This window comes from Miniopterus natalensis, chromosome 5 (genome assembly GCF_054644295.1).
Source record: "Miniopterus natalensis isolate mMinNat1 chromosome 5, mMinNat1.hap1, whole genome shotgun sequence".
NCBI lineage: Eukaryota > Metazoa > Chordata > Mammalia > Chiroptera > Miniopteridae > Miniopterus > Miniopterus natalensis.
In genome coordinates, this window is record NC_142085.1 from 5,475,530 (window position 1) to 5,503,156 (window position 27,627).

Sequence of the window (27,627 nt, forward strand, 5' to 3'; positions counted from 1 at the left end):
CAGCAGCTGGGTCGCGGCGTAGGGGCGGGGCCTACTTTAAAGAGTGCCCGGCGGGGGAAAAGGGTCTCCTGTCGTCACGGGCCGAATGAAAGCAGTAGCAGGCTTCTTGCGAAAACAAAATACGTACCAATCTTTAATAAAACCTTTTACTACAAAACCGAGACCGGAAAGGTAGGGGGGCGGGGAGGCTGTGCAGCGGGTTGCTGCCCCGGCTCAGGGCCGTGTCTCTCGTTTCTTGCCCGTGCGTCGCGGGGGCGCGTCGTTCTTCTTGCCGAGAATCCTCAGAAGGCCCTTGGACATGTAGTAGGGCCGGTCCGGGGAGCCGTCGTTCCGCTCCAGGTCTTCCACTGAGTCGCAACGTGGGCCGGTTAGAGCGGACCGGGGCCTCCCCGCTCGCGGGAAAACCCGGGTCTGAGCCGCGAGCGGCCTGGCCCCGGCCGCGCCCCGCCGGCCGTTTGGGGGCAGGGTTGGTAATTTACCGGGCAGGTTATGCAACCCGTTCCCTCGTTAGTAAAGTGGGCTCCACAGTGGGCGCTGCACCCCGTGGTAGGGAGCGGCGCGGCGCGGCGGGGACGCGGCCTGCAGCCCGAATGGCGGCTCCCCGCAGCCTCCTGCCGGGAAGGCTCCCTCCTCCGACAGGTTCCCGGGGGCGAGGGGCGCCGTCTCTCCCCTGGAATGCGCTTCCTTAGAATAGCCCACCGGCCTGGGAGCTCGCTTCCCCCCAAACCCTTCGCCTGAGGATGTCCCAAGAGGCTCCCTCTGGCTCAGGCTCCTTGGCTCACAGAGCCGCGGTTGCTAGAAGCACCGTCTTCAGAGAAGCCTGAAGCGCCTGTGCCTGAAGGGGGAGGTGGGAGGGGTGGGTGTCACTCACAGAAACAGAGGAAGAGCGTGTCCACACACATGCCGAAGACGCTGAAGAAGCCGCTGGCGATGACGTAGGCCCCCAGGACGGAGGTCTGGAAGACAGGCCTGTTAGGGTTTCTTTGGGGACATAGGGGGGTGAGGCAGAGAAGGGGAGCACTCACCATGATGGGCAGCCAGTAATAGTTGAGGTGGGGGTTCTCAAAGTCTTTACCCAGCCCCAGGATGCGTCCAGTGAAGAAAAAGAAGGACAGGACCCCTGTGGGCGAGGTCGGTGTCACTCCTCTAAGGTCGCCTCTTCGGCCTCCCAGCACCCTGTCCCCTGTCCTTGTAACTCCCTCCCTGGTCCTTACCGACACCTCCCACCACCAGCAGCTTCCCGAAGAGCAGCAGCAGGTCTGTGACTTTGTCCAGGACCACCACCCTGCATGGGGAATTGGGGTAGGCTGGGCGTGAGAGGCCCGGCAGGACTGGGAATAGAACTAGCTATATAATTTGCCGTGACAGAGGGAAAATGAAAATTATTCACATTTCAGGATGTACCAGGAGGCAGCAGAGCTTAAAGCAAGCTCGAGGCCCTCGAGGCCCTTCTGAGCACAACATGCCCATGCATCAGGCTGTGGCTGGGAGATCAGGGGGTGGGGACCAGCCTGACCTGACAATGTTCCGCATGAGCAGCATGAAGGCGGTTTTGGCTGAGACGCAGAAATTCTTCCCGTAGACGGCAATCTGAGATGGAAAGGTCAGAGTTACCTGTGGGGAACTCACATGGGCCAGGTTGGGGGGTCGGGGGCCACGGGGCCCTGGGGCAGGGGGCTGCTCATGCAGTGGGGCTCACCATGATATATGCGTTGCGGTTCAGGAACTTGATAAACTTTTCCAGACACCAGAGGCAGCACTTGAAGCAGCACATGATGCAGCGGGCCATAGGGTTCTGGGCCCCTGGGGGCGAGGGGCTCAGGTTTGGACACTGGCCCTGAAAGCCTCTCCCCAAGGATCCAGGTTCTCAGCTGGGCTTTCCCCAGTCCCTGACCTCGGCTCACCTCTCAGTTTGTGGTCAATGTACTCCAAGATGACCCGGGCTATCTGTACTAGGGTCAGGATGAGGGCCCCAAAGGCCAGAGACCCAGTGTGGTAACTGCAGAGGCATTAGGCAGTCAGAGGCATCCCCGGGAACCCTGGGACTCCCAGAATCACAATCCCCAGCCTCAGGCTTACCGCAGTGTGCGGATGAAGGCTGCACTCAGGGGGAAGGTGGGGATATCCTGGGGCTTGCGGAAGGCCCAGTAGAAGGAGGCAAAGGCCCCAGCCAGGACACACTGGCCAAGGGCCAGGACCCAGTTAATGGTCCAGAATAGCCCCAGGACCCCGTAGATTTGCAAGTTGAAGAGAGAACGTTGTACCAGGCCTGTGGACAAGTACCCCTGGAAGACGCACATCAGCCCTGGGCATGAGGAGTTCATCGGCTGAGCCTGGGGAGCACAAATAGGTTTATTCCCAGCCAGTTCCAGTCACCCCCAGAGTACAGGGAAGTAACAGCCTCCCCCAACAGGGGAAGTGGGCTCCTTCCAGAAGGTTCATCTCCAGGTTTGAACTGGGTTTCTTACCTATTGTATGAGCATAATTCACTTTAAGTCTCTGGGTGGGCACAAGAGCTCCCAGGCCATGTGGGCCAAGCCTTAATGGTGTGTGGGAAGCCCTGGGACAAGTGCCTAGCTCTGGAGAGCTTGCACTCAATCAGCAGGACCCTCCCAGAGCAGTCTCTGCAACTTCAACCCAGACACTTTCCAGCAAAATTGAAGAGACTGGATATCAGATGATATTAAGGAATTATTCTTAATTTTGTTGGATTTGATAATGGTGATAGTGGCTATGCTTTTTAAAAGTCCTTATCTGTTGAGATCCATCCCAACGTGGATGTGTTTACAAGTGAAATGGCATGATGTCCAGAATTTGCCTTAAACTCTAGGGAAAAAAAAAATTGTGCCTGGGGGTGAGAGTTGGGTAGTGAGATAGATGAAATGAGTAAGTCGAAGGTGTGGAATCTGGGTACGGGAATTCTCTACTTAGTGTGTGTTTGAAAATTCCCATAATAACAAGTAAAAAGCACAGAAATAGAAAACAACCCTTTCCAGCAAATGTAACAGCAACCTTGATAATTGCTGAAACTGAGTGTGTGTTTGAAATTTTATAAGAAACTAAATCACTTTCCATTTGTATGTAACTTGGCTTTGTGTCAGTCTCCGCTGCTAGATCCTGAGCAAGTTGAAAGCAAGAACCAAGGTCATTTGGGGCTTTGTACACCCAGTGCCTGGCACATATGGGTCCTTTGTTAATGTAAGCAAACCTCCCTCTCCTTTTTTAGAGTGGGGTGAACACCTGTGGGCAGAGCCCCCAGTCCCAGGTTAGAGCAGGTGGCCACCTGAAAGCTTTGAGGACAGTCAATTCCAGAGGTCCAGTGCCACTCCCTGGGAACCTCCCAGGGGAGAGCCTAGCAGCTTCTCTCCCAGACCCCTCAGGGCGTCCCACCCGCCTATTGCTTAGGGTATTGTATTCTGAGGGAGGAAGTTAAAAAAACAAACAAAACTAAACAGAACCCTTAGTTATCAGCTCTTATCAGGTGCTGGGCATTGTACTAAGCACTTCATGTGTCCAATGTCATTGAATCTTCTTGGTCACCCTGAGAGACCCGTATTATGATAGTTCTACTGTACAGATGAGTGGACTGAGACCCAGTTGGGTAGGGTTGTTCATGGTCCTCCTGGCAGAGGAATGTCATGGGGAGGGTGGGGTTCTGGTTTCCAGCTTCCAGAGGCCTGGCCCTGCCCTCAGGCACAGCATAGCTTCTTCTCGGCCTTAGTGTCCTTCCCTGGCTCAGGGGCAGGGTTACTAGATCTGGAGTCAGCAGACTGGCTCCCTTTCAGGCTCTGTTGGGGGCCTGTTGTGTGACCTTGAGTGAGCCTCTTGCCCTCTCTAGTCCTCAGTTTCCATTGCACAATGAGGCATTTGGCCCCTAAGGTCCTATTAGCCCTGTTGGTGCCCCCTCCGTGTCCAGCCCCAACCCCCTCACCATGGGGTCACATGATGCATTCACTGGCACAGTCTCACAGCTGGGTAAGCTGGTGTTGGGTGCCCAGAAGACGTACTGAGGTTGTCCTGATGTGGCCAGGTACCCAGAGGGAAGTCAAGGAAAGCATGATCACATGGGATCTCTGCAGGTCCCCTCCTCGGGGACCCCTTCCCAGGTGCTCATGCAGGATGTTTCCTGGCAAAAGGGCTGGACTTCGCCTGGGCTCACTCATCCAGCTCTGTGCAGGGGTAGGGCTTTGTATGCCCAGAGAAAGGGATGCCTTCTTCCCGTTGCACTAAGGTACTGTGTGGGCAAGTATTGCCCTTTCTGCCCTCCGCCCCCATGGACTCCAGGAGGGCTTGTTGTGCGGGCAAAGGATACAGGGCAATCATGACCCAGTAGGCAACGCAGATGAGCAGGAGGACAAAGGTGACCAGCGGGTAGAACACGGTGGACATCATCTGTCCCACAGCCCTGCAGGGAAATGAGTGCTGTCCACCAGCTTGGCCCCAGCCCTGGCCCCACCTCTGCCCGGCAGAGCCTGCGACATGCCCCAGGCTGAGCACACTGTAGGTGCTCCCTAAATGAACTGAACTCAGTGAATCAGGCTCAGGGGCCTAGAGGAAACCAGAGTCTCAGAAAGGCCACCTGGGGTGCTTCAGGGACAGTAAGGGAAGAGTCTTCAAAGCTGGTGTTGACCGACCTGGCAGGTAGGTGTTGGTTGGGAGCCTGCCTGGATTCGCATATCACACCCACCCATTATCATCATCTGCCGCTATCACCAGCCCTCTGGAGGCCTGCTTCGTGCTCGAGGTACTTGATGAGACACTAACTCACTTCATCCTCAGGGCAACCCTACATGCTAGGAATGATTATTCCCCCCCCCATTTTACACATGGGTAAACTGAGGCCCAGGAAGGCTTGTCACACAACAGTGTTAACCATTGCTACTCTGCCCTTCTCAGCCAGGGCTCCCCGCCACCCGCCCGGCATGCCTGCCCGGCCCACCCCGCCCCCTGCCCCATCTCTCGGGCCCTGACTTGCTGGCCTCCTTCAGGAGGGCGACTGCGATGCGGATCCGCTGCCGCAGGAAGATGAGCATGAGCAGCAGGAGGCCTTCAAGCACAGCCAGCACGACCACTGGGGGGACAGGGTCAGGGGTAGGGTCAGGCCAGGGCGGCCCTTTGTCAGTTGGCACTTGGAGGGGGACAGGTACTCACGGGCTGCCAGCCAGGTCTCCTGAACGCTGCGGTAGGCGCTGAGGTTGGTGGTGAAGCCCAGCTGCGTGATGGAGGCTCCCATGTCCCGCAGCTCTTGGTACTCCTTCCAGCAGTGGTAGATGCCATATGCCAGCACCCCCAGCACCCCCAGGATCAGTACCACCACCAGGGGCCCGGCCACCAGGCGCAGAAGCAGGATAAACAGTAGGCTCAAGACCAGAGCCACGCCGAGGGCGCTGTAGGCAGGATGAGGTAGCCGAGGTTCACCCCTGGTCCCCAAATGCCTTTCTTTGTACCCCTAAAGTCTTCAGATTAGACCTGTGTTCTATTACAAACCCTGTTGGGCTTGGGGCCCATTCTGAGCTCTGGCTCTCCTTGTTTAAAGATTCGGCATCAGACACTGGGCTAGGGATGCGGGTCGGGGAGGGAGAACCAGAGACAGTAGGGGAATCTGGGGACTCACACAAGAATCCAGTACCAGGACTCGGCAAAATCTTCAAAGATCTTAACGCTGATGTCACGGGCATTGAGGCTGTCAAGAAGACCACTATGGGGACAGAATGAGTGGTACAGAGCTGTGGGCGGGAAGGGGAGAGGGACAGAGACGTGGAGGTAGGGGGGACCCACCTGATGCCCTGGTTGATGGAGGTGTTGCCGGGGATCCCTGGGAACTCGAACTGCGTACTATTGGCATGTGGAAAACAGCGCCCCAGAGCTGGAGGGAGAGAACCAGCTACTGGGTGGTGGGGGCAGAGATTTGCCTTGAAAGTCTCTGGCCCCCACCTCAGCTCACAGTGCCCTCAGGGGAGGGAGGAGAGATGGGCTCTGCTCCCCTCAGAGAGCTGCTCTTGACTCCACAGCCAAACGGAGCTCCTGCCCATGGAGCCCGGGCCACTCTTCCTTCACTGTCTCTTAATGTCCCCTTCCTGCCCTCCCTGGGCTGCTGCCCCGTCACACCCTCTTCCCCTCTGGGCTGACTCTTATAACACCTCCACTCCCAATCTTGCCATCCATCAACCCACCCTCTGCCTGAATGCCAGGGAGACCACGGCACAGCATGGGCCTCATCATTCCAAGGCTCGAGGTCGCTCTGTTGCTCACAGCAGCCAGGCTTAGAGGCCCCACTGTCTGAGCACAGCCGCTTTCCCCTCCCCTCTGAACCTTCGTCCTTGCTGGCCTCTCTCCGAGTGTCTCCCTCCTCCAGAAATCCCATCCATTGCTTCCTGTTCAGCTCCATCTTTACCTCACCTCCTCCAGGAAGCTTTTAAAAAATAGCATTTACTACACTGTCAGTTGGTTGGGCATTGTCCAGTGCACTCAAAGGTTGCCGTTCAATTCCCAGTCAGGGCACATGCCCAGGCTGCGCTAGATTCCCAGTAGGGGGTGTGCAGGGGGCAGCCGATCCATTTTCTCTTTCTCCCTCTTCTTTCCTCTCTCTCTCAAAATCAATTTAAAAATCTTTTTAAAAGCTTGGCTCTTTAAAAAAATTACTATTGGAAAGAAGAGCATACAGAATTAAAAAATAGCTAACTGCAATCCCACTACCCAGCCACATTCATTTGTAGCATTTGGGTGAACTTCTGGTCTGTCTTTTGTGCATGTACCTAAATGTGCGTGGGTAGGTTCGCCACATATGTCTTCACGGGATTCCCATGCACTCTCTTTGGGAACGTCTCTGATTTCTCCACCTAGTGTGTAGCTCCCACAGGAGCAGCTGCCATTGTCCCTGAGGCTATCCCCAGTGCCTGGTACGCAGCAGGTGCACAATAAACTTGGCGACAGCCCAGCTGTGTGACTTCATTCTCTCTGGGCTTGGTTTCCTCATTTGAGCAATAAAACTATAGGACTACCTGATGCCTGAGGAAGGAGTGCGCTTCTCACCTGGAGTGGAAGGGAGGAGGAAACTGGGGCAGAGCTCTTGTTCCAGGCTTTGGAGTACTGGCTGCAGGGTAGGGAAAGGAGGGACAGACACACAGCCACAGGGCAGGATGAAGGAGCGAGTCCCCCATCTACAACCACAGCCATCTACCCAACTGCCCCCTGCCCAGGGGTCCCTTCCCTGATGGCAGTCATGAAGCTGGGGCAGCGCTCACCATATCCCAGGGCACCCCTGGCAGACAGACATTCCGGTTTGCAGCGTAGAAGACCTCCCCGACCGTCAGTGAGAGCTCGTTTGTATTCACAAACCACAGGGCCTTTGGGCAGGAGGGCACACACACCTGGGGGCAGAGGGCGTGCTGAGGGGCTCTTACCAGACCTAGGGGAGATCTGGGCAGAGGCAGGTCCCAGGCTCTGACCTGGGGCGTGGGGCACTGCAGGCCGTGCTCAGCGACCTCGATGATGTTGGTGGCCAGGATGCAGCTGAAGATGTTGAAGTATAGGAGGTAGGGTTTGTCTCTGCAGGAGGGGAGGAAGCGCAGGAGTCAGGGCCTGGCTAGGCGGAGGGGATGGGAGGGACAGCCGGGCCTCACCTCCAGGCTGCAGTGGCCCAGACATGCACCGCCTAGCTCCTAGCCTCAGAAGCTCGGTCCAGCTGGGAGGAATGAGACACCAGAAGTTTTCCCAGTGTTGTTCAACATTGTACATGGCTCAGACAGTGGAGCAGATTCATGCTCACAGATGCTTAAGAGCACGGACTCTGGAGCCAAATCTCCACCCAGTTTTAGGGCCTCGAGGAAGTCAGTTAATTGCTCACGGCCTCAGTTCCATCATGGTAAATAGGCTTGAAATGGTTTTGTGTGTATAAAGTACACCGCTTTGCCTGGCCGGTGTTGCTCAGTGGTTGAGCGTTGACCTATGACCCAGGAGGTCACGGTCGATTCCTGGTCATGGCCCATGCTAGAGTTTTGGGTTCAGTCCCTGAGGCAGCCGATCAATGACTCTCTCTCGTCATTGACTCTCTCTCTCTCCCTCTTCCTTCCTCTCTCTGAAATCAATAAAGATATATATATTTTAAAAAGTACACTGCCTGCCTGGAACATGTAAATGCCATGTGAATGCTAGAGGTTTTATTGTTGATTGACCATTTCCTGCTCTCAAGGACTGACAGCATCGTTTTTAGGGTTATCCTTGTGTTTCAGATGAAGAAATTAGAGTTTAGAAAAATTGAGCACCTGCCCAAGGCCACAAAACCAGAAACCCAGTTGGGGATTCAAAGGTGAGTCTATGAAGTCTAAAACCTACGCACTTGACCATGACCCTACATTGCCTCACGATGTGGGGGGCTCATAAGCCAACTGCCCAGCAATGGAGACTGCTCAGTGTGGCCTGGGGGTGAGATTCAGGAAGGTGGGGGGGAGAGGGGGCTGGCAGGACGAAGGGTGTCCCCTGCCCATCCCCATCCTCACCTCCCTTTTGCCCTCTTCTGTACTCACTTGTTTGCCCCCACGCCGCAGTAGGCCCCAGTAGAGTTCCTGGGGTAGAGGACTTGCCGGGGGTCTCCATACGCCCATGCTGGACACGGACATACAGAAGAATCACCGGAGGCGGAGGCAGGGACATCGTAGGGAGCAGCCATGGGTATGGTCCCTCCCTGGGTTATTGCCCTCAGCCGCCGCCCCACACTGCGCAGCTGGTACTCACCCACGACCCCCAGCACAATGTAGCCCAGAATGAAGAGAAAGAAGAGGGCACAGCAGACGACATCTGTGCAGCCCCTGGAGGGAGAACGGGAGCCTTGCAGGGCAGAGCTGGGGGATGCTGGAGAGGGCGCATCACTAGGCTTTATTTTTTTAGGAAAACTTTTTTCTGGGTGGGTAAACTTGCCTTTGCAGTGTAACAGGAAAGTGCAGCTCAAGTTTTCCCCAAGGCCACAGGCCAGAACATCTCCAGCCCTGGATGTGCTGGGCCCCTCCACACACAGTGCCCCCACTCTCCTGGCACAGGAGTTTTCTTTTTCACAAGCTTCTTACCAATATTTCAGCAAATACACAGCAAAAGTAAGACACCCCTGCCCCACCAGTGCAGTTCCCAGAACTTACCTGTTCTTGATAGGGCCTCGAAAGGAAGGGTCATATTTGACTGGTTTCCCTGAGGGCAATGGGAGCAGTGTGGAGAGTGAGGCACTCATAAGAGAGTCTCTCTCCCCAGTTCCTGTCCCCCCCAAGTCCTTCCCTGCCTTCAGGGGTTTCCGGGGGTGGGGGAGAGGGCTGGCAGGAGGGGAAATTGGAGAGCAGGATAGGTAGGATGAAGGCCTGGACAGCAGTTCTCCTGCTCACCATGAATCCACCCAGGTGGCCTTGGAAGGAGGGGAGGGGAGTCCTTTACAGGTCATTTCCGGCTCACACCTCGAGGCCAGCAGCCAGGAAAATAGCCTTCTCCTTTTGCCTCCACCCTGGCCCATCTCTCCTGAGTCTCCTCCCAGCTGCTTTGTGGGACTCTCTGTCCACTAATCTCAGTGGCTCTCATGCTCCAATCTCTGTCCCTCTCCCCTCCCTGTATCCCGCCCTGGGTGAGCACAAATGGAGTCCCTCAGGGAGGTCATAGCCCCTTCCCCATCTGCCTCAGACCCCCAACTCTGGCCCAAGGCCATGGGGAAAGAAACTAGGGCCAAAGGCATCAAATCCTGCAGGGCCTGGGGAGAAGGAGCTCCCTGTAGACCCTACCCGAAGGGACCTCAGTCTCCAGGCTACTGCCAGTCTCTGGGCAAGCAATCAAATCAGGGTGACACCTGAGCTCAGTGGCTGAGACTGTGACTGTGTCCTGTTCCTGGTCCTCCCTGAGTACACACAGGGAGGAAGTGGGGCCAGGCACCCAGGGTCCCTGTGGGCTCCAAGAAGGGTGGGCAGAGGGCTGGGCAAAATGTGGGAAGAGGTGGGGTCCATTCTCTGCAGGTGCTCTGGACTCTGTCCCTGCATGGCTCTTGGACATGAGGTCAATGATTGATCCAAAGCTGTTCCAGGAAGTCTCCTGGTAAGCCCTCACTGCTCCTTCCCCAGCCTGCTTTGGGACCCAAGCTTCCCCTCCAAGAGGCTCCTCCATTGGGGTTCCCTTTCCTCCAGAGCAGGGCCTCAGATCCTCAAATCCCAAGGGATATGTGCAGGCAGGCCCCTAGCCCTCGCTGCTTGCAGGGATCCCCGAGGCTGGTCCCTGGTCCCTGGTCCCTCTCCCCTCACCCTCTCCACCCTTAATCCTCAGATCCCTGGGACAGGCTCCCAGCCCTCACTGCTCACAGATTCTGGACACAGGCTTCTTGCTTCCTTCCCCCGCAGGCCTTACCCTTCATGGGAACCCCAAAAGGCCCTTCCTCTATTCTTCAAGGTACCCCCAGTAGAGACTCGGAGATGGTCCAGCCCCCTCCATAAAGACTCTGAGCAGCAACTCCTCACAGAGACCCTAGCACAACCCACTTCCCCTGCCACTGCTCACAGAGAACCTGGTGGGAAGACCTCGGGCACCTTCCCCGCAGCCCCAGGGTCCAGGCTGAGACTCTTCCTCACGGGACCGCAGTCTTTCCTGCTGACAGGCCTTCACCCCAGGGAGGCTGTAGGCTCCACAGCACAGGACACTCCCCAACCCTGAGCCCCAGGCCCCAGCTCAGGACCACACCCTACCTCCTTCTATTCAGGCTTTGCTTTCTTCTCAGGGTCCTGCCCTGAGGGATCAGGGTCTAGGCCTGAACCCCCTGGTCCCAGAGACTTAAGACAAACTCCTCTCAGAGACCCCAGCTTCACTCCCCAAAGCCTCCTCGGCAATGGCCCCTGAACCCCATCTTCCTCCCAGGACGCTGGCTCTGCCTTCTTCCATTAGCTTCCCCAGCTCCTGTCCCCGGGCCGGCACACCACCGCTGCCCTGAGTGGCCCAGCCAGGCCTCCCTCCCTGTACAGGTCCCTGGCCTGCTCCAGCCCCAGCCTCACCGTAGGCCTCATCCCCGTCGGGCTTTCCCCCCATGGCTCAGTCTCCGGAGTGATTGCAGCCGGGAGACCTGGCAACACACCTGCTGCCGCCCCGCCCTCGCACGTCACAGCCCCACCTCCACCTGTGGTCCCCGACACACTCTAGTTCCTCCTCAAAGTGGGAAGGGAGGAGGGCGGAGGGCCGGAAGGCCCGGCCAGGGCCAGGGGCTCAGGGCTGGTCACTGGGGCCCCTGGACCATGACCTGAAGGACCTGGAATGTTCCCAGAATCCTTCATAATTCTGCAAACTGCCTCACATTAGGTCCATACCCTCAAGTTAAGATTGTCGAGATTTGCCTTTTAGGCCTTAACTAGACCCTGCCCTCAGAGGTCCCCTACTGCCCCTCCCCACCCTGGGGAGCTGTCCACACCAGTCCAGCCTGCTTCCCATCTTGCCTTGCCCCTTGGACCCACATTCCCCTGGCTGTGTGTGCTTCCTCCCTGCAACCACCCCCTTCCAAATCACCCAGACAATTTGTTACCAAACCCAACCTTTATTGAGAACAAAGAAAACCAGTGGGCATAGAGGCCCATTTCAGTTCATCAAACTTTAGCTGAGGATGGGAAACAGGGGGGCGGCCAGCCTGGAAGTCACTCCCCCAGGGAGGAACCAGCCCTGGGAAAGGGGCTGTCAGACCTCCAGGGCCTGGCTGGGGTGTATGGCCGGGAATGTGTGATGGGCTAGTGGGAGAGATGGCAGTGCCCCCTGTGTGGGTGTGGGTGTGAGCAGCAAGTGACAGAGGCAGCTGCTGGGCTGGTGGCATCCAGGGGTGGGGAGGGAGGGCATGGTCCACTCAGGGGTTGACAGGGGGCAGGGAGCTGAGCTCAGGCAGCAGCTCGGGGTGGGGGTCCAGGCGGGCCAGGCGGCTCTGCTCTAGGGCGATGGCTTCAGCAGAGTGCTTACACTTCTCAGAGCCACACTGGCAGGTGAAATATTTGCTTTTGATGTCCCAAAAGCGGTCGCCATAGTCAAACCTGTCAGAGAAGCACAAGAGGCTTGTGGGACTCAGACCTGACTGCCCAGGCCCACTCCAGAACCTCTGTGGATCCTGCTCCCCAGGAGGGGCCCTGGCACACCCTGCTCTCCTGACAGGCTCTAAACCCTCCTCTGGTCTATGAACCGGTAGCACCAGAACTGCCTGGGAACTCGTCTGAATGCAGAGTCTTGAGCCTCATCCCAAACTCTTTGAATCAAAATTCTCTGAGGCTCAGGCCTGTTTACCACGCCCCCCAGGGACACTTCTGTACCGACCTCTGGGCGCTGCTCTACTCCATGCCTGCAAACCGTAGCTCCCCTCGGCTGCAAGCCCTGGGCAGGTGTGCTGCACATCCCACACCCTGGCCGAGCCCAGCCTCACCCCAGCTCCTCCCCAGTGCGGATGTCTCGGGAACTGAAGAAGGCAATGCGTGGAAATCGCAGGTCTTGGTGCAGCATGAAGACACGAACGGGGATGATGTTGGGGTCACAGAGGTGGTTGATGAACCGGCTGATGTTGCCATAGTAACGGGCATCAATGCAGTACACCTCTCCATCCTGAGCAAGGGCACACACTTCACATCTACCAACTTTAGCGCCAGGCCGATGTCCCCACCCAGTGATCAACCCCCTCCCCCAAGTTTCCATATGCTGACTGGAGTAGGGGACAGCAGGACCTCCTGCGCACCTTGTTGTCTAAGTCGAAGAGATAAGAATCATCCTCTCTCACATCAGCCTCAGCATCGGAGATCAGCTCCCCGACATACCTGCTGGGCAGGAAGTGGTTCTGAAGGTGAGCAGGGGTCACGGGAGCAGGCTCCAGGACGTGTCTCCCCATAACCCCATGGGCTCCTCTTTCAGTGTCAGACACCCCAGGTAGTGTCTGTGAATGTCACTGATGAACAGTGCTGGGACCTGGCTGGGTGAGGCTCAAACCCAGGTTTGTCTCCCAAACTGCTGCTTTCCCCAGCTCAGAAAGGCAGGAAGCCCTGGCCTGTGTGTCTCCGTGGTTAGAGCATCGGTCAGTGCACCAAGGGGTCAGAGGTTCGATTTCCAGTCAAGGGCATGTAGCTGGTTTGCAGGTTCGATCCCTGGTCCCAGTCAGAGTGCGTGTGCAAAAGGCAACCAATCAATGTGTCTCTCTCACATTGGTGTTTCTCTCACTCTCTCTCCCCCCCTCCCCTCCCTCTCCCTCCCTCCCTTCCATTCTCTAAAAATCAATGGAAAAAATATCCTCAGGTGAGGATTCACACACACACACACACACACACACACACACACACACACACACACGAGGCAGGGAGAGGGCGAGGCTGGGAAGTGGGGGGATGTGGGCAGTGGTAATGGACAACTCTGTGGTCTGGGCAGAGCGGGGCAGGTGGAATGCTTGGCTGTGGGGACGGGGGCAGAAGAGGCTGGCTGGAGCTGGGACAGTGAGGAGAGGTGGGACCTGTCAGGGAGGGGAGGTGGGACCTGTCAGGAAGGGGGACAGAGAGAGGGTAGAAGAGGCAACAGTGGCCGTGGGTCCACCCCCTTGCCCCTGCCCCACTCACTCGCAGATGAAGGTTCCCTGGGGGATGGTCTGCAGGGCACGGACCCCCCAGCCCATCTTGGCTGTTCGGTAGAGCTGCAGTCGCACCCTGGGGGTGGGAGATAGGGTGATGCTGAGTGAGTGGGAGATGGTGTGTGCATGTGTGTGCATGCGTGTGCTCACACACGGCGGCAGGCGGCAGCAGGGGGCCTCTAGGGGCAGGGCCTCACTTGATGCCGCTCTGTACCACCCGGTTCTTGCAGTTTCTCCAGCAAGAGCAGGCCTGGTTACACTCGAAGATGAGCGGGGGCTCGATCTTGTTAAATTCCTGGAGCAGACGCCCGTCCTGGGGAAAGGAGGGAGAACAGTGGCTTCTGTGTGGTCCCACTTCAGCTGCCTAGGGCCCCCAAGAACCCTCCCCAAAAAATCCTGCCCTGACTCCAACCCAGAGACAGGGAACACTACATATGCTCTGAGGTCAGAGGACAGGATCCCACAACCATCCCCCTTAATTCACATGTGTCTGGGCCCATCTCTGTCCTAGCAGTGTCCCAGGAATTCCAGGTCTGGCCCTGCCCTCTTTGCCACTTCCTGCCAGGGTACGAGGTGAAAGGCAAGGTTGAGGCCAGCTCCTCTGCAGGAGTGGACAAGAGTCTGTGGACAGGGAGAGGGCGCATACCTTGTCATACCAGCAACGGATGCTGAGCTGGCCGCACAGGCAGTTGGAGCTGGAGCAGTCGTCCACACATGTGCAGTGCTGGGCAGGAGGCAGGGTGAGCTCAACACCCAGAACTGGCCCTGAACCTCAGCTCCCAAAGCTCCCTGCCCACCACTGCTGCCCTTTCTTAGGGTCCATGTTTTAGGGTCATGGGTGGTGATGCTCCCACGGTGAGGAGAATCAAGATGTTGCTGAAGGTTTGCCCTAGGGCTACCATGAGCCTATATAATACCTGCGTGTGTCCTAGTGAAAGAACCCTTCTCCAGGTGGACTGAGCCCCCAAGAGCTCCCTCCCAGCCCTTCCCTTGCAGGTGCCCCATTGTATTTGGCACCTCTGATGTCCCAAATGGAGGTTCCAGGCCCCTCACCTGCAGGTGTGTGATGTTGCGGTCAATGTTCATGGTGGATGTCTCACAGTTCTCTGAGATGTACTTGTAATCCTCGGGGCATGGCTCCCCATCCACGCCATTGACACAGGGAATAGGCACGTTCTCATAGCCCCGAGCGACGTCCCTGGCAAAGGGAAATGGGGTGAGGGCTTCCCTAGGTGCCAGGAGAGGGCTGGAGAGGCTCCTGGGCATGGGGAGTGGCCTGGATGTTCACTAGGGCGTGGGGAGTGAAGCTAGCAGGTAAAATGCAAGACCCAGTTAAATTCAAATTTCAGGTAAATAAGAAATAACTTCTTAGTATAGGTACATCCCAAATACTGCATGGGACACTTTTATACTAAAAAAGTATCAACTGTTCATCTGAGATTCTAATTTAACTGGATAGTCTCTATTTTTATTTGTCCTATTTGACAGTCCTAGTAGGGAGAAGCGAAGGTGGTTCTTGGGACTGCCTGGGGTGCGTATGGGGATGTTTTGGGGTCCAGTGTGGCCTGGGGTGGGGGCCACTTTGGGATGGAGGGCCGAGTGCTCACCGGCAGATGATCTTCTCAGTGCGGATAGCCCGATTTCCCACTCCAAGCCGAAGCTTGCGGTTGAGCTGGAGTGCAAACCACACGTCCGAGCGTTCAGGAGTCAGGTCCCACGCAGTGTCTCCCTCCTTGTTGCGCAGCTCAGGGTTTGCTCCGCGTGACAGGAACAACCTAGTAGGGGGAGAGGAAGCCCGTGGGGCCCAGGGCTGCGCAAGGTGCTGGAGGGGCTTGGGGTGTGGGGCAGGCAGGGGCGCACAGCACGCAGTCGTGGTAGCTCTCCCGGGCAGCGATGTGCAGGGGCGTGTCCCCGTGGTAGTTGACAGCGTGGAGGTCGCAGCGGGCATTGAGGAGGACCTCGGCGATGGCCGCACTGCCAGTGAAGGACGCCCAGTGCAGGCAGATGTTCTCCTCCTGTGGAGGTTGGGGGGAAGGGGTAGCCTGGGCAGTGAGCCCTTGAACCCAACCTCCACTTTGCTCAGGGTCTGGGCCAATCCCACTCCCCCACCCGAATAAAACTCTCCCTCACATTGTCTGTGAGGGTGACATCGGCGCCTCGCGTCAGCAGCATGCGGATCACCTCGATGTGCTTGTGCTCTGCGGCCCAGATGATGGGGGTCCACCCCCCACTGTCCTGTGGGTGCGAGGGAGGGAAGAGGGTTGGGGGTAGGCCCAGCAACCAGCTCTGTTCACCAAAGCAGCCCATGGCCAAGAGCACATGCTCCGGAGCAAGACTCAGAGTGAGCTCGGCTCAGCCACTTAGTGCTGTGGCACCCCGAGCAAGGCCCTCAGTGCCTCCGTGTCGGCTTACTCATCTATAAAATGAAACTACAGTGTCTACTGCTCAAGACTGTAGAGCACTTTTTCTCTTTTTAAAAAATATGTATTTCCTAAGCCTGCCTATTCCTAAGTCCTAGATGCAGTGACCCAATGGTGATAACCACCCCTGGGTACACGGACTTTAGTGTGTAAGTGCTGAAAGGCCAGGATGCTCTCAAAGGCCACAGGGGCCAACTTCCAGGGGCTCCTCCTGACAAAGGATGAATCGAGAAGACAACACAGTAAAACACATCTGCTCCATGAAAAAGAAAAGAATCTCACGGGACTCAGAGATGAAGGCAGCGACTCAATACTCTGAAAACTGATAAAGAGAAGCAAGAAAGAGAAGAGCAAAGAGAAATGCGAACGAGGGAGAAAGGTGGGGAAAGCTGAATGGAATGGGATGCAAGGAGAGGAGGGGCCAGAGGTCAGCTGAGGTGGAAAGGGACCACAGCCTGAGGCTGACCCAAGGACCCTGAGGGGCTGGGCGGGGCAGCCGGGCCTCTGACCTGGGCGTTGACGTCCACCTGTCCTGTGCTAAGCAGCAGGCTGACCATCTCCAAGTTCCCAATTTTGGCTGCATGGTGGAGGCAGGTGGAGCCGTCCTCCTCCTGAGGGAGAGGTGGGCAGATGAGTCCTCCAACAGGCAATTCTGACCCAGTCCCCAGGCCCTGCCGCCCGGCAGCACACCTTGCTATAGACACAGCCACCGCGCTGCACCATGTAGCGGGCCACCTCCAGGTGGTTGTTCACCACGGCCTCCATCAGCGGTGTCCGCTGCTGCTTGTCCACAGCATTGATGTTGGCTCCAGCCTGCGAGGAGGGGCATGTGGGCTGGTACCAGGGAGGGGCTGGGCAGGGCATTCCAAGGGCCTGGTCAGTGAGGAAGAGGGCCGGCCGTGCTGACCTGCAGCAGCACATGGCAGATCTCCACTGAGCCCTTCTGGGCGGCCGCATGCAGGGGTGTGCGCTTGCTCTGCTGGTCGCTCTGGAAGTTGGGGTCCAGGTTGTCCACTGTAGGGAGAGCCCGCCACACGGGGAGAGGGAGGGACAAGTGGTAAGCAAGCTAGGGGGAAGGTGGCACATTCTGCAGGAAGGCTTCTCAGGGCATGTGTCAGAGAGTAAGGAGCCCGGGGCACTGGCTCTGCCTGAGTTCAAGGCGGCCCTTCCCCTCAGTGCTGCTATGCACTGGGCCAGGCAGGTACCTCTGAGAGAGGACCAAGTCCTTCATTGCACTCCTGGACCCAGCCCGGTGCTGATGTATCACTGGGCTCAACCGAGCTTTGCTGAATGAACGAGCGGGTACTCACACAGCATCAGAATGACCTTCTGCAGCTCCCCCTGCTTCACTGACAGGTACAACTGCCGAGGGTGGAAGCGGAGTTTCTTCCGCCTGCCGTGAGGAGGGAGGGAGGGGCGGGCTCCTCAGGCTCCAGCATTAGCCTTAAAGCCAGAGATCTGCCCTTCCAGCCCCGCCCTAGCCTCCGTACCAGAGAGCAACCCCCCACTCACCTCTCTGACTCCTGGATGACCAGGGCCTTTTCCAGGGCCTCCCGGCCTGGCCCAGGTGGCAGCCCCACAGCTGAGAGGCAGCCTCCACTGGGCAGAGTCAGGGAGGGCCCGGAGCTGTCGATGGTGTCAGCCACAGGGTCGCAGGGTGGCCGCCGGGGCTCCCCCTGTCCTCGCATCCGGGCACTGTGGGAGAAGGGGCTAATGTCTCAGGGGCGATACAGAGGGACAGGGAACAGACAGTGGGAAAGGGTGAGGCTAGTACCTGGGCTGGGAAGTATCCGCTCTCCCAGGGGCATCCTGGGCCAGGGGTGGCGGGGCAGGGGTTGCAGTGCCAGCTGGTGGGGTCACTCCGTCCCCCCGGGGGATGGTCACCTCCTGGGCCTCGGATGCATCCTCCCCACAGTGGGGACAGAAGACCATCCCATTCAGCTGGGATACACAGGCCTTGTGGAAGCGATGGGCCACACGGAAGTCAGGGTGGCACTCTAGGAAGGTGCCCTGTGGCAGGAAACAATGTGGTGAGGTGATGGGAGCCCCTCCTCCAATGGGGCATGCCGCCTGTCTGCCCCACGGACACTCACCGCTGTACAGAAGTAACCACAGCCTGGACAGCAGTGGTGCTTCACCATGCGGGCCCGGTGGGTCTCACAGAGCACCATCAGGGCCACGCGGCTGGATGGCCTCATGGTCTCCCGCTTGAGGATTGCAGCATTGCAGCCCGACAGCTGTGGGCAGTGAGGGTGGGGGAGGAGAGGTGAGGCTGGGGTGAGGCTCCACCCCGCCCCATTCCGTCCTCCTGGTGCACAGGCCTACCTCTCCGTCCACACTCTCTGTGGCCATGCACTTGTGCCCTGCCCTTTCGCTGATGCGATCAATCTTGGGTGCCTCCATGCGGCAGCTGCACAGGGGCAACTCCTCAAACCCGCGCTCTGTCTCCAGAGAAGACGTGTCGTTGGACACCCCTTGGACAGAGGAGAGAGGGAGCTGGGGGAGGCCCTGCCCTTCACCCACTGGGACCCCTGGCGGGGCTCTTCACCACCCTCTGCTTGCCTTTCCCTCCATGCTCCAGAACCCCCAAAGCCTGGCCATGGACATCCCAGCTCCAGTGGGGTCCCCCCTCCCCTTTCCCTCCGGTCCTGAGGGTGTCCCCTGGTGGCTCCCTATCCCAGCAATCGGCAATTACCAGCGTGGTTGGGGGAGAGGGTCCCCTCGCTGGGCAGCTCCAGGGACCCCAGAGGGACCTCCATGTACTCACTGGGGCCTGAGGAGCCCACACCATTCACTCCTGACACAGAGACAGAGAGAGTGAGAGCGCGAGCTCACGGCCGCCGTCGGGAGTGCAGGCGCACCTGCCCGGGCGCGCTCGGGCCGGGCCGGCCGGGCTGGGGGGCCCCGGGGCAGAGCAGCCCCTTACCTCGCGGCTCCTTGGCCCGCGGAGGCTCCCGCTTCCGCCGTTTCCGGGAGGGCTTCACCCACGGGCTGTCCTTCCGCCATTTCTTCTTGGCCTTTCGCCGGCCGCTGGAGCCACTCTGGGGAGGGCGGCGAGTTAAAGAGCGCGCCCCGCGCCCCGCGCCGCCATGGCCCGCCCCGGCCGCGCCCCGCTCACCCTGTCCGACTGATTGCCCGACTCCTCGTCGTCCTCGTCGTCGTCGTCGTCCTCCTCCTCCTCGCTCAGTTGTTCCGCCAGCGCTTCAACCTCAGACTGCAACAGAGCGAAGAGGGGCCGCGGAACAGTGACCCCTGGGCCACAGCCCTCTCCTCTCCTGGGGGGCTGGGGCGAGGCGGGCAGGTCGCACCCGACCCGGCGCTCGAACAAGGCGGCGGGTAGGGTAGGGCAGCCCCGCCGCGGACCCGGCTGGACGGAGAAAGCGCGCAGAACGTTACACGGCCACGAAAAGCGCAACGGTTAGAGGCAAATGTGTGAATCTTGGCAAGACATATTGAGCAAAACAAAAACAACAAAAACACAAACAGTAAGCTCCAGAAAGGAAATGCATAGTATGTATATGTACAGTATGTTCTTTCTGTGAAGTTCATAAGACGACTACCAACGGCTGCTAAAAACACTGGATGAAACACTAATGAGGAACTTTATAATGAGGATCAACCTGACGTCACCTAAATACATTGATTGATCTAAGCATCACTAATAAATCCAGATCCCTCTGCCTCCTGATGGAATGCAACAGGAAGCCCTCATTCCAGTGGGGAGAGTGTGGGGGGGAACGTGCACCTGAAGCTGATCAACGAGCTTACAAGTAAAAGAAATACTGGGCACAGAGGAATGTGCCAATTGACACAGTCAGCCAGCTCCTAAATGTGAGGAATTCTGTCGGACAACAAATAAATGGCAAGAAAATTTTTTTTGTAATTCAGGGAAAACCACATCAAGAAACACCTTAGACAAATGTCAATCAAACTGATGCGTGGACCTCATTTGAATCTTGACAAACACACACTTAAAAAAAAAAATCTATTGATTTCAGAGAGAGGAAGAGAGAAGGAGAGAGTGTTGAACCATCAATGATGAGAGTTGTCATTGATCAGCTGCCTCCTGCACGCCCCCTATTGGGGATCAAGCCCCCAACCCAGGCATGTGCCCTGACCAGGAATTGAACCTCCATCTCCTGGATTCTAGGTCGATGCTCAACCGCTGAGCCATGCCTGGCTGGGCCAAAAACCCATTTGTGAGACAACTGAGATGTGAAAACTAAATGGTAGCAAAGCGATATTAAGAAATCACTGGTAAACTTTTTAGATGTGAAAATAGTCATTACGTTATGTAAAGAAAGAGAAAAAGGAGATCTTATGCTTAGTGATATATATGGAAATATTTCCAGATAAAATATGTCTGGGATTTGCTTTAAAATAATCTAGTAGGGCCCAGCGGGCGTGGCTCAGTGGTTGAGAATCAAACTAGGATCCAGAAGATCAGGGTTGGATTCCAGGTCAGGACACATATCCAGGTTGTGGGCTTGGTCCCCAGCAGGGGGCGTGCAGGAGGCAGCAGACCAATGACTCATCATTGATGCTTCCATCTCTCTCTCTCTCTCTCTCTCTCTCTCTCTCTCTCTCTCTCTCCCTCTCTCTGAAATAAGTAACAATATATTTAAAAAAATAAATATGTAAAATAAAATGATCTAGTAGGTGTGTGTTAGGGGAGGCGTAGATGAGTGTCAGGACCAGCTGTGTATTATAAAGGAGGCAAGAACATACAATGGGGTGGGAGAGTCTCTTCAATAATTGCTGTTGGGAAAATTGGACAGATACATACAAAAGAATAAAATCTTCTTACACCACATATAAAAATAAACTCAAAATGGATCAAAGACTTAAATATAAGACCCAAAACCATAAAACTCTTAGAAGAAAACATACACAGTACACTTTCTAAAATTGCTCTTAGCAGTATTTTTTGGATATGTCTTCTCAGGTAAGGGCAACAAAAGAAAAAATAAACAAATGGGATTACATTGAACTAAAGAGTTTTGCACAGCAAAGGAAACCATCAACAAAACAAAGACAACTTACCCTGGCCGGTGTGGCTAAGTGGTAGAGCTTCAGCCCACGAAGGGTCATGGGTTCAATTCCTGGTTAAGGGCACATACCTGGGTTGCGGGTTCATTCCCCGGCCCCAGTCGGGGTGAATGCGGGAGGCAACCAATAGATATGTCTCTCTCACATCAGATGTTTCTCTCTCTCTCTCCACCTCCCTTCCTTCTACTCTCTCTAAAAATCATTGGAAAAAATATCCTCAGGTGAGGATTAACAAACAACAGCAACAAAAAAAAGTCACAATGACAACCTACTGTATGGAAGAAGAAATCTTCCAATGATACATCTATCTATACAAGAAACTCATAACTGAACACCAAAAAACCAAAAAAACCAAAAAACCAAAAAAACTCCCCAAACAATCCAATTAAAAATGGGCAGCCCAGCCAGACATGGCTCAGTGGTTGAGCATCCACCTGGGATCCAGGAGATCACAGTTCGATTCCCGATCAGGGCACATGCCTGGGTTGTGGGCTCGATCCCCAGTAGGGGGCGTGCAGGAGGCAGCTGATCAATGACTCATCACTGATGTTTCTCTCTCTCTCTCTCTCTCTCTCTCTCTCTCTCTCTCTCTCTCTCTCTCTCTCTCCCTCTTCCTTCCTCTCTCTGACACAGGTATATTAAAAAAAAAAAAAAAAAAAAGGGCTAAGGACCTGAATAAACACTTCTCCAAAACAGACATGCAGGTGGCCAAGAGACATATGAAGAGATGTTCAACATCACTAATCATCAGGGAGATGCAAATTAAAACCACAGTGAGCTATCTCACACCTGTCAGAATGACTATCATCAACAAATCAACAAGTGCTGGTGAGGATGTGGAGAAAAGGGAACCCTCCCACACTGCTGGTGGGAATGCAGACTGGTGCAGCCATTATGGAAAAACAGTATGGAGGATCCTCAAAAAATTAGAAATAGAACTACCATATGATCCAGCAATTCCACTTCCGGGTATTTATCCAAAGAAATCCAAAATATTAATTCGAAAACACATATGCAACCCTACGTTCATTGGTGTTATTTATAATAACCAAAATATGGAAGCAACCTAAGTGTCCATCAACAGACAAGCAGATAAAGAAAATGTGGTGATGTATACAATGGGATATTACTTGGCTGTAAAGAAAGAGTGAGATCTTGCCATCTGCAACATGGATGGACCTAGAGGGTATTGTGCTGAGTGAAGTAAGTCAGAGAAAGACAAATGACATGATTTCACTTATATGTGGAATTCAGAAACAAAATAAACAAAGCAGAAACAAACTCAAAGATACAGAGAACATTTTGATGGTTGCCAGATGGAAGGGGGGTTGGGGGACTGGTTGAAGAGGGGAAGGGATTAAGAAGTACAAATTGCCAGTTATAAAAAGTCACTGGGATGTAAAGTACAGCACAGGGAATATAGTTAATAATATTGTAATAACTATGTGTGGTGCCAGGTGGATACCAGACTTACTGAGGTGATCACTTTGTAAGGTATATAAATGTTTAGTTACCATGTTGCACACCCAAAACGAATATAATATTGTATGTCTACTCTAATTTAAAAATAATTAAAAAATCAGCTGTGTTGCAATAGCAAAGATGGACCTAAAGGGTATTATGCCAAGTGAAATAAGTCAGCCAGAGAAATACCATAGGGTTTCACTTCTATGTGAGATCTAAAGAGCAACATAAACAAACAAAACAGAAACAGATTCAGATACAGAAAACTGATGGCTGCCAGAGGGGAGAGGCGCTGGGGAACTGGGTGAAAAAGGTGAAGAGATTGAGAAGTAAAGACCCATAGTTACAAAATAGTCATGGGGGACAGCCCTGGCTACTGTGGCTCAGTGGTTAGAGTTGGCCACAGAACCGAAGGGCGGAGGGTTTGAGTCCCCGTCAAGGGAATGTACTTGGGTTGCATGTTAAATTCCTGGCCCCAGTAGGGATGCATGCAGGAGGCAACCAATCGATGTGTCTCTCACATTGATGTTTCTCTCTCTTTCCCTCTCTCTCTCTCCTCCATTCCCTCCCTCCTACTCTCTCTAAAAATCAATGGGAAAATATCAAATGAGGATTAACAAAACAAAACGTCAAAGGGATGTCAAGTATAGCACAGGGAATATTGTAAATAATATTGTAATAACTATGTATGGTGCCAGGTGGGTACTGGAAATATCAGGGGGAACACTTTGTAAAGTATATGACTGTCTAACCACTATGCTGTACATCTGAAACTAATACAAAATAATATTGAGCCCTGGTCTGTGTGGTTCAGTTGGCTGAGTGTCAGTGCAAGTTTCGGGCTTGATCCCTAGTAGGGTGCGTACTGAAGGCAGCTGATTGATGTTTTGCTCTCATATCGATGTTTCCCCCTTTCTCTCCCTTTCTCTTCCTCTCTCTCTAAATATCAATAAAAGCAAACAAATAAATAATATTGAATGTAAAAAAATAATTAATTTAAAAAATGGGGCTCACTCTTCTATTCTTTTGCATGTACAGTTGGTTCTTCAACAACACAAGGGTTAGGAGTGCCAACACTAAAAACTCCATGTATAACTTTGACTTCCCCCCTAATTAACTAATAGTGTATTGCTGGCTGGAAGCCTTCCCAATAAAGTAAACAGTTGATTAACACATATTTTGTATGTTAAATGTAATATATACTATATTCTTATGACAAAGTATGCTAGAGAAAATAAGTCATAAGGAAAAGAAAATACATTTACAGTATTTATTGAAAAAGTATCCGTGTATAAGAGGACCCACGAAGGTCAAACCTGTGTTGTTCAAGGATCATCTGTATTTGAAAGTTTCCACAATAAAACATTAAATAAAAAGCAAAATAGGCAAGACTAAGTACACAGGCAAACATGCATGAGATAAAACCAAACCAAGAGCAAAGGAGTAAACAAGCAAACAACAAACAGACCATGAAACAGATGGGCCACTGTGGAAAAGCGCGGCATAGAATGAGGTGCAGCGCACGTGGTGGTAAGTCAGAGATAGTATGGCGCAATGAATTAGAGGGCGTTCAGAAGATAAAAAGGAAAGAGTGAAAAGGGGGGGGCAGGACAGGCTGAAGAGTAAGCCCTGGACATGGCGGCGGCAGGCCGGCCGCCTCTCACCTTGCTGTCAGAGTCCACACGTTCATCCACAGAGTAGGAGTCGTAGTAGAGGCTGAAGTCATCCCCCACCACTGTCTCCCACTCCTCCAGAGGCCCAGGATTTGCCTTCTCCAGGGTCATTTCTCCCGAACCCCGGGCAGAACCCAACTCCTCTGACTAGAAAAAAATGAGAACAATTGAAGCTGCTGGCACTCCCCACCAATCCATTTCCCTTGGGGGTGGGATGCTGCCCTAGTTTGGGGCTCCCTTGCAGCAGCCCCCAGGTGGAGAGGCCTTGTTCCCTGCCTCTCTCAGCTCACCAGGCCACCTCCTGAGTTCAGCTTCCTCCTTTTGGCCACATCTGGAAGGAGAGAAGAAAGGAGCCAGGCTTGTATTCTAAACCCTCAGGACAGGCCTTATCAAGCTGCAGGTGGGTGGGGGGTGGGACTGACCTGAGGTCACCTTCCCCAGCGAGTGCACGTCATCACTCATGCGGAAATGCTGCACTTCAGGGGGCCGCTTCTCAGGGACTGGGGGCTGGGGACCGAGAGGGAGCACACTTAGGGTAAGGAGCGGCTACTGTTTGGCCTAGACTAGTATGGAGCCCCAAATGAGGGTCGGGTGCTGAACCACACCCTCAAGAGTGCCATCCAAAGCTGCAGTAGCCAGGTGTGGCTGTAACAACTGCTGTCTCCCCACAGGAAGTGTGTCAAGAACACCCCACATCTAACCCTCACTTATTTCAAGTATGCAGCAGGCCCTTTCTTCCCAGTTTACAGATGAAAAAACAAAGGTTAAGGCCCTGACCAAAGATACTCAAACCACACGCAGAACTTAATGCTACCAACAGCCCTAAAAAACACTGCTATAAACTTGTGAGATCCTGGGGTCTCTGTCATTTCTGTGGCCCTCATCTCCTTCCCTATAGGAGTACAACCTTTAAAATGGAGCAGGGGTAGTTTCTACAGGAGGAAAAAGTTCCCTGGAGGCTTGCTTTGAGGTAAAAAAAGTGGTTTGAAGTTTCTTCACATAATCATTATCTCAAGAGTAATTAAGACATTGACTACATACATAAATCTCTAACATTTGTCTCTTCTACTTCCCTCTCCTCAAAAGCCCCAGCCCAGACTGTGACACAAAATAGCCCCTTGGTAAATATGTAAAGCTGTAAATGGATTAGAAAAGACCTGAAGCTACTGGACAAAAAAAGCCCACAAGCGGTTGAGGGTTGATTACCTGTCCCCCCTCCCCCGAAATCCTCACCTGTCCATTTCCCGGTTTGGACATGGTTTTCCTGGCTCGGTGGACCTTGGGCTGCCCCTCTGGGCTGGTTGTAGCTGGAGGGGGTTCAGGCCCTGATGCTGCCGCCCCCTGGGCACCCGGCATACTCAGCAGCCTCATAGCCAAACTCTGGACTGATGGTGGTGATTTCCCGGCCCCTGTCATTGACATCTTGGCGCGGCTGGGACAGGCACCCCCTTTGCTGGGGGAAGAGGGGAATGACTTTGTGGCATGGCCTGGAAAAGACAGGCGGGTAGGCAGAGGCAAGATTAGAGGGAAGGCAGTCAGAAGATCCCCACCTCACCCCCAGCTTCCGCAGCCTCTCACCCAGAAGGATGCGCCCCCCTTGGAGGTCCCCATCTCCCTCAAGATTCTCAGGTTCATCCCCAAGGAGTGGTGTGGCCCCTACAGGGGTGTCGGCCCCCTCATCGCCAACAGTGACGGTGACAGAGGCTGGGGATGAGGGGCCAGCAGGCTCCAGGGAGTCGGGGTTGGCCTTGGGCAGGGTCTCCTCGCTACGAGGGGCGTCCCCAAAAGAGCCATGAACTGTAAGGAAAGAAAAGTTCAGGGTTATGGGCTGGGGGGTCCTGGGTTTGAGGAGGTAAAGGTCCAGCTGGGCCCGTTGCTGCTTCACTCACCTCTCTCGATGGCTCCTCTGGGCTCCTTGTCCAGCACCAGAGCCCCCATCTCAGCGGGCCCCCCACCCTGGGAGGCGACACAAGGGATAGGAGGACTGGTCAGCCCGGTAGGAAGTTGGGGTGCCCAGGACGCCTGGGCCCTGGGTAGAGAGAGTAGGTTCCGGGGCCTACCTCTTCCTCTGTGGGCGCCCCCCCTTCCGCGGCCTCGGCTGCCCGGAGGGGCCGCACGACCCCTTCCCCGGGCCCGCATCAGCCCCCTGCCTCTCGGTAGACCCCGCATCTCAGGGGCCGAGAAGAGAGGAGGGGGAGGGGGCGGGGCTTCCGCGCACCGGCCCCGCCCCCTCTTCCCTGCTGCACGCGCCGCTCCCCCTTTGTCCCCCGGGCCGCGGGGACCCCGGGCACCAACCCCTCCGGCACCCGCTGCCCCCCAGCCCGGTGGACGGCCCCTCGTGCCCCTCGCGCGCGCTCCTGGGGCCCCGGCGCCAGCCGCCCACTCGGGGACAGCCAGCGGCGGCACGCGCGCCTCCGTGCCCACTCCCCCCACCTCCCACCCCCTGGTCCCCTCATCCGCCCCCGGTGCTGGCCCTCCGGATTGCTGTAAGTCCCGCCCGGGCCCCCCGGCCCCGTTGCACCCCCGGAGCATTGCACGGGCGCGCGCTTCCCCCGGGCGCGCGCGCGGGCATGCACCCGCCTCTCCCCCTCCCCTTCCGCACCTCGGCGGCCGCCGCCGCTGCAGCTCCCGCCGCCGCCGCCATAGCCGCCTGCGCTGGGGCCCAGCCGGCGCGCGGCCGCCCCGGGTCACGTGGGCTGGGAGGGAGGACTAGGAGGAGCCTTAAAGGCGCCACCGCGCGCTTCTGGCCATTTTCTCCCGAGGCCCGCCCTGGAGGTGGTAGTGGCTGCTCTAAGCTGGAGGCTGCGGGGGACAATTCTGCCTTTCTTAGTTTCAACTCAGCGGGGTGTGTGTGTAGGGGGGGGACCCAAGACGAGGCACGCCTGGGTCCAGCTGTGGCCTCTCCCCGCCCCCCTCCCAGATTTTAGGTAACTAGCGGGGTGCCTGAGCCTCCTGACAGCGGCTGCATGTCCAATCTGGCCTGCGTGTGCATCTCCCACTTCTAGGTGCTTTCCACTGTCTGGGTCTCCAGCGAGAAGGCTGGGCCTCAGTTTTGGCCTGGCTTCTCTAACGAGCAAGAACGGGGCGACGGGGACCCGCTCTCCCTCTCCAAGCACGCGGGCGCCTTTCCCTTCCCCTCTCCCTCCCCCAGGCGCCTTGCCTCTGCCCGTCTCCTAAGCTCCAAGGCTCCTTCTAAGCCTCTCTAACTTGTTTCCTGAGCCTGCGCAGCCCAGCTGGCTCACTTCTACCTCTGTAACGTTCGAAAGAAACTTCCTTTTGTAATTTGAAAGAAAAAAAAAGGGGGCGATGGGGACGCGCAGAGGACACCATTACTCTTGGCTGGTTCTAGCAAGCTGCTTCATGTCCCCTTTTGAAAACCTGGGGGGCTGTCTCTTGTTTATACCAGACATGTTACCCTCACCACATGCACTAGGAG

General features: G+C 55.5%; 2 protein-coding genes across 9 annotated transcripts; both read right to left on the bottom strand.

Moving 5' to 3' along the window:
- Positions 1–41: 41 nt before the first annotated feature.
- SLC44A4 (solute carrier family 44 member 4) lies at positions 42–11,040 on the bottom strand. Its single transcript, XM_016215382.2, has 21 exons — positions 11,007–11,040; positions 9,132–9,180; positions 8,734–8,807; positions 8,526–8,604; positions 7,449–7,548; positions 7,245–7,370; positions 7,033–7,093; positions 5,779–5,866; positions 5,615–5,698; positions 5,152–5,387; positions 4,972–5,071; positions 4,313–4,405; positions 3,932–4,034; positions 2,080–2,333; positions 1,905–1,999; positions 1,700–1,803; positions 1,517–1,590; positions 1,215–1,285; positions 1,026–1,120; positions 872–956; positions 42–347 (listed from the first exon to the last, which is right to left on the bottom strand). Exons 1-21 carry the CDS (start codon positions 11,038–11,040, stop codon positions 214–216), a joined length of 2,139 nt encoding a protein of 712 aa, XP_016070868.1. The 3' UTR covers positions 42–213.
- A 465-nt stretch (positions 11,041–11,505) lies between these two features.
- On the bottom strand, positions 11,506–26,835 carry EHMT2 (euchromatic histone lysine methyltransferase 2). 8 transcript variants are annotated; one of them, XM_087817305.1, is made up of 28 exons: positions 26,794–26,835; positions 26,081–26,147; positions 25,770–25,988; positions 25,425–25,678; positions 24,614–24,698; positions 24,482–24,522; positions 24,183–24,338; positions 19,124–19,219; positions 18,932–19,046; positions 18,701–18,802; positions 18,331–18,479; positions 18,099–18,242; positions 17,780–18,015; positions 17,518–17,700; positions 17,316–17,398; positions 16,913–17,019; positions 16,696–16,818; positions 16,515–16,616; positions 15,716–15,820; positions 15,446–15,600; positions 15,193–15,360; positions 14,639–14,783; positions 14,232–14,309; positions 13,783–13,898; positions 13,575–13,661; positions 12,710–12,788; positions 12,404–12,579; positions 11,506–12,020 (listed from the first exon to the last, which is right to left on the bottom strand). In XM_087817305.1, the coding sequence occupies exons 1-28, from the start codon at positions 26,833–26,835 to the stop codon at positions 11,840–11,842; spliced, it is 3,594 nt and encodes a 1,197-aa protein (XP_087673431.1). In that variant the 3' UTR covers positions 11,506–11,839. The 8 variants fall into 8 exon arrangements, with proteins under 8 accessions (XP_087673431.1, XP_087673430.1, XP_087673433.1 ...); XM_087817304.1 differs by having other exon boundaries at positions 12,710–12,791; XM_087817307.1 differs by lacking the exon at positions 18,701–18,802.
- Between the last annotated feature and the right edge of the window lie 792 nt (positions 26,836–27,627).

Coding starts and splice junctions, on each gene's coding strand:
- EHMT2 (XM_087817300.1), bottom strand. CDS start 26,360: ATGCGGGGTCTACCGAGAGGCAGGGGGCTGATGCGGGCCCGGGGAAGG. Junction 19,047..19,123: donor CGGGCAATCAGTCGGACAGG/GTGAGCGGGGCG, acceptor CGCCCTCCCCAG/AGTGGCTCCAGCGGCCGGCG. Junction 17,701..17,779: donor GCGGATACTTCCCAGCCCAG/GTACTAGCCTCA, acceptor CTTCTCCCACAG/TGCCCGGATGCGAGGACAGG.
- SLC44A4 (XM_016215382.2), bottom strand. CDS start 11,040: ATGGGGGGAAAGCCCGACGGGGATGAGGCCTACG. Junction 5,867..7,032: donor CCTCCTCCCTTCCACTCCAG/GTGAGAAGCGCA, acceptor CTCTCCCTCCAG/CTCTGGGGCGCTGTTTTCCA. Junction 5,072..5,151: donor GGAGACCTGGCTGGCAGCCC/GTGAGTACCTGT, acceptor CTGTCCCCCCAG/TGGTCGTGCTGGCTGTGCTT.